General features: G+C 38.4%; 1 protein-coding gene across 1 annotated transcript; it reads right to left on the bottom strand.

Moving 5' to 3' along the window:
- Positions 1-752: 752 nt before the first annotated feature.
- Positions 753-2,218, bottom strand: LOC118489712 (putative disease resistance RPP13-like protein 1). The gene has a single exon (XM_035987236.1). The coding sequence runs from the start codon at positions 2,208-2,210 to the stop codon at positions 753-755; it is 1,458 nt and encodes a 485-aa protein (XP_035843129.1). The 5' UTR covers positions 2,211-2,218.
- Positions 2,219-5,057: the final 2,839 nt, after the last annotated feature.

Consider the following 5,057-nt stretch of genomic DNA (forward strand, 5'->3'; position numbering starts at 1 on the left):
CTTATAGAACCATCATCCCATTTCAACTCCAACTTATTAATCCCTTTTAATAATAAGTTTGCCTCTCGTGCATGCATTGAGCTTTGCACTTTGTTCAACCCCTCGATGGAAATTTCTCCATGGAGATTCCTTAATCCCTTAAGCTCGGTTATGCAAATTCACCATCACCTCCAATGATAATCTTGGTGAGAGTTTTGAAGGTTTCTTAACTCACCAATCCCCAAGGGTAGCTTCTCTAAAAGTGGAGTATCCCTGATGTCAAAATGCCTCAACTTTTTGAGCTTTAGGAAGCTTTTAGGCAATGTACTCAACCTCTTACAACCAAAAACGATCAATGTTTGTAAATTGTAAAGATTACCAACATTCTCTGGTAACTTTGAGATATTTGTTCGAGACAAATTAAGATACCTCACATGGTCCAAAACTACAAATGGAATCCGGTACCTCACTTATATCAAAACGACTCAAAGAAAGAACCCGTAACAGTGTTAGCTGAGGAAATAAGTCAACCAAAATTTTATTGGATATGTAAAACTTGTTCCAGCTTTGCTCTACCCCAACATATACAGCTAACAGGGTTCTCAAACTTCTTGCTCTTTGAAATGCCTCAAACTTCTGGAAACCCACATGGTGCTCACGCATAAATGACATATGTCGGTACTTTGCCTAAAGCTTCCTCTGCCGTCTCCGTCTGACTGTCAAACCTCAAAAAATATTCTCCAGCAACAAATGTGGCCAAGTCATTCATGAGATCATGCATCACAAAAAGGGTTCGCCACTAGGTGCGGGTTGAAAAAAGGACCTTGATAGCAATTTCTCAAATATTCAAGGCCCAAGCGTTCTGGTGATTTGTTTGCAGTTGACTCGTTCAGATACCCTTCAGCTATCCATAGTAATATCAACTCCTCCTTGTCAAACACAAAGTCCTTTGGGAACAAAGAGCAGTATGCAAACAAGCGCTTCAAATCAGCAGGAAGATCATGGTAGCTTAGCCTTAGGGCTGGAACAATTGCATCAGCATTTTCTAAATCCCATATCTTACTTTTCAACACGTCATCCCATTCTTCTCCCTCGGTTTTTGTTCTGAGTAACCTTCCAATTGCCTTTAAAGCTAAAGGCAAACCACCACACTTTTTCACGAAACCTTTAGCTTGTGGTTTAAGTGTTTCATGCGAATCTAAGTTATCTACATCTAATGCATGTAGAGCTAACAAAGACAAAGCATCTTCATTCGACAAACTCTCGAGATTGTCTACATGATTAAAACCTATCTTTTTAAGCAGATCCTGCTGGCGAGTTGTCATGATTACCCTACTTCCAGCAGCCCCAGAATGAAATGGACGCACTAGTATTTCCCAATCATCATAGTTTTGATTCCACACATCATCAAGTACTAGTAGAAATCGTTTGTCCTTAAATTGCTCTCTAAGAGCAATTTGAAGCTGATTTACATCTTTAAACTGTTTGTTTTCTATAGCCACACATTCAAAGATGGTTTCACTTATTTTGAATACATCAAACTCATCGGAAACACAAACCCAAGCCATGAGTTCAAAGTGATCCGTCACCCGCGTATCGTTATACAATATTCTAGCCAAAGTGGTCTTTCCCACTCCACCCAAACCAACTATGGGTAAGATACTAAAGTTTTCCTTAGATGATTCACCTACTAACAGCTGGTTGAGCAATCTCTTTTTCTCACCTTCTCGCCCAACAACATCAGATTCTAGCAAAGAGGTTTCGTTTCTTCTATTAGTATTAATTTTTGGCTTTTCACCTTTCACAATCAAACCAGGATTTTGTTTTTCTAGATGTTGTAACCGGGTGGTAATACTGTCTAACTTGGGACTCAGCCTATGGCTTAGTGAGAACTTTGTGCAGCAAGTTGGGATGAACTTTCTTACCATGCTGGTGCTTGCTTCTGATTCCAGGGTCAGCTCACGATGCATAGCTTCAGTAGCCACATCATCGAGCATGTCATCGATATCGTAAGCCAGATGTTGGAGACGGTTGAGCCATAGTCTGACAGACTCATCAGTTATTTCCTTGTTTGAAGCATCATTAAGCAGAGCTTGGATCTGGGACAGCGTGATCCCCAATTCCTTGAGCTCCGAGTGAATATTCTGAGAGCGGGCATATTTCTTGAAGGCTTCATCGGCTAGCTTGTCAAAAATGACTTTGACGAGGGCAGCAGCAGCAGCTTCAGCCATTGTTAACAGTGAAAACGTAAACTGGAAATTAGAATGAGAGTAGTTTTTGGTTTGTACGGTATGAATGTATGTAGGTAAATAAGATAACATGAATCGAGATAATTTGGAGTGGTTTATTTTAGACAAGATAGGAATGGAGACAAGAAAGAAGTCTTTTTAACGAATTATTTTATAATTCCTATTCATAATGGAGAATTTATTATTATCAAATGACCGTGTATCATTTTATATTATGGTGCCAGCACTAATTTTTAATAATTGTGTTTCTCTCAGAAAACAGTTTACTATTTTTCAAAATTGAGTTCTTTTATTTAATTTAAAAATTTTGGTTACTTTCATTTGTCAATATCCTGTACTTGCATATGCTTATATATTGTACTCAATAATGGTTAACTTCAAGTATCTCAACCTTTGATGTCTCAGTAATCATCATAAACCCCCTAAACATCACTCTTAATTTTACAATAATCGCAGTAACCTTTAATGAGCAAATATAAGATTTTGCAATTGAGTTTGCTAAAAATGGAACGCTGCACCAAAAACAAAGGGCAAATATCAAAGAAGGTGACATAAAAACAGCACATCTTAGTGATGGAAACCAAAGACTTTCTATTACAACAATAATAAGATGTAGGTCCGGCTAGGAGGATCTAGTCGCCTAATCCTTGTGTACAGACCACCTCGGTTGTGCGGAATCCAACCGAGATAGAACACGCAAATACACGACACGCAAGATTCACCGATTAACACCTCTGTATTAATACGTATGAAAAGATCAATTACAAGCTCAATGTTTACAGATATATTCTATAAACTCTCTAAATTCTCTCGTGGGTGTGTGTTTTTGCTTTCTGTGTTCAACCTTATCTTATCCAGAGACTGACTGACTATTTATAGTCACAGCACCACCAAACGGAACTTGGCGAATCACAACTTGACGAAATTGAGAAACAGACGACGAAAGTGGAACATTGTCGACGAAAGGGATGTTTCGTCGACTCCCTTGTGTTTCGTCAATAATGGGCTTGGGCCCAATTGATGATTCGCCAAACAGTTACAAGCCCAAGTGTTGTTTGCTTGTTTCACTTATCTGCTTAGCCCAAATATCAAGTTCAATTCCTTTATGTGTCTTGGCTTGCTCTTGATCTTGATTCACAACGACGGAGGAATGCCGTTGCCCGAGCTGACATGCGTCAAGTCGAGTCGCGTCCACAAACATGTATCAACAAACTCCCCCTTGGACGCTACTCGCGAGATTCGCCTTTCATGTCTTCTATGTCGGAGGATCTTCAAAGTCTTCACGTCTTGAAAGCAGAAAGTGTATCAACAAACTACCCGTTTCATGTAGGAAGTGTGTTGACAAACTCCCCCTTAACATAAGCTCCCCCTTGAGTTATGCTCGTGAAAGACTTGATCTTTATAACTTGAGATCCTTGTGGTGTTGATGATGGGCAACGACAACTCGATCATCTTTATCATTTGAGTGCCTTCACGTCGTGTCTTCATTCCGAAGCTTGTCATTGACCATGTTCTCCTTGCCTTTAGCATCTGCACATGCAAGAAATCTAAACGCATAATGAGAACAACTGCTTGGAATATAGTTAACATAAACAAACGACACAAATGTGACCATATTTTCAATCAACTACCGTCCGACAGTTTGAAAGTTTAACAAATTTATCAATTTTAGATTTTAACTTTCAAAACTTGCAAATTTCGACCGTTTATGAAGATTTAGTCGATTTGGTTTTCAATCAGGTAGGTTTCTGGTAATGAAGACTCGAGATCCAACATCGTACAATCGAAAATAAGACAGAAATAAAATCTTTTTGGCTTTTATAAAGTTTATATTAAAACACACCTAAAATCTTTTTGGAATTTTTGAATATTTCAAATGTAAAGACTGAAAGCAGTAAATAAATATTTACAGACATTCTTTTTGTGAGTTTCGAGGGTAAGAGAATCATATCAGTGTACGATCATGCCAAAACGCTGTCTTTGTTCAATTAATTAACATTAAGATAAGCATCCTATAACAATTATCGGTATTGTTGTCCACGTAAGCTCAACTTATCAGATGTAATCATGGCGAAGGGATACGTTAAGGTATGATTTATACTTACCGACCGGTGTTCATCCACATCCACATCACGACACATTCCCGTATCAAGGTATGCACGAGGGTTCATCTTACCGGTGAGTATACCGATTATCATCTGTTTGACCGTATATGATGTGAGAAACTCACTTATTTTGATTGAAAACAAGCCCTATGTGATAGAATCACTTATTGATGAGGAACTTGATTTTCGATGCATGAGGGCACAGGAGCAAGTCCGTGAACAGGTCAGTACTTCCGTACAGCAGAGAGACGAACTTGACTCCCAGATAAATGTGATATTTTATCACTTATTTGTTTGGACATGTGATTGTTTATCACTTATTGAGGTCGCATGCAGTATGTACACGTATGTATAGTATCATGGAAGATCTAGACTTGCGTCCCCATTATTTTTCGGTAAAAGATACAACCATGATACCCAGATGATAAGCAGCATAAAGACCGAATATCTCAGAACCTCGGCAATATATCAAACGAAATTTCGTTACTAAGACCATATGCCAATGAATGGTTCCCACCTGGTCTTCAGTCGATTTAAGTTTATATCACCCTGCACACTTTAAAATGATTGTGAGCCTACCGATACATCTTATATAGAGCTGCTTATCGTTTTTCATTTAAGGTTTAAAGAGGTTTGGATAGACCACTGATGTACTATCATTTTCTCTTTTGCTCGCCAGGAAACTCATTTTTGTTTTTCTATTGTTTTTGTGTTTTTGAAATTT

Source organism: Helianthus annuus, unplaced genomic scaffold (assembly GCF_002127325.2).
Source record: "Helianthus annuus cultivar XRQ/B unplaced genomic scaffold, HanXRQr2.0-SUNRISE HanXRQChr00c023, whole genome shotgun sequence".
Lineage (NCBI taxonomy): Eukaryota > Viridiplantae > Streptophyta > Magnoliopsida > Asterales > Asteraceae > Helianthus > Helianthus annuus.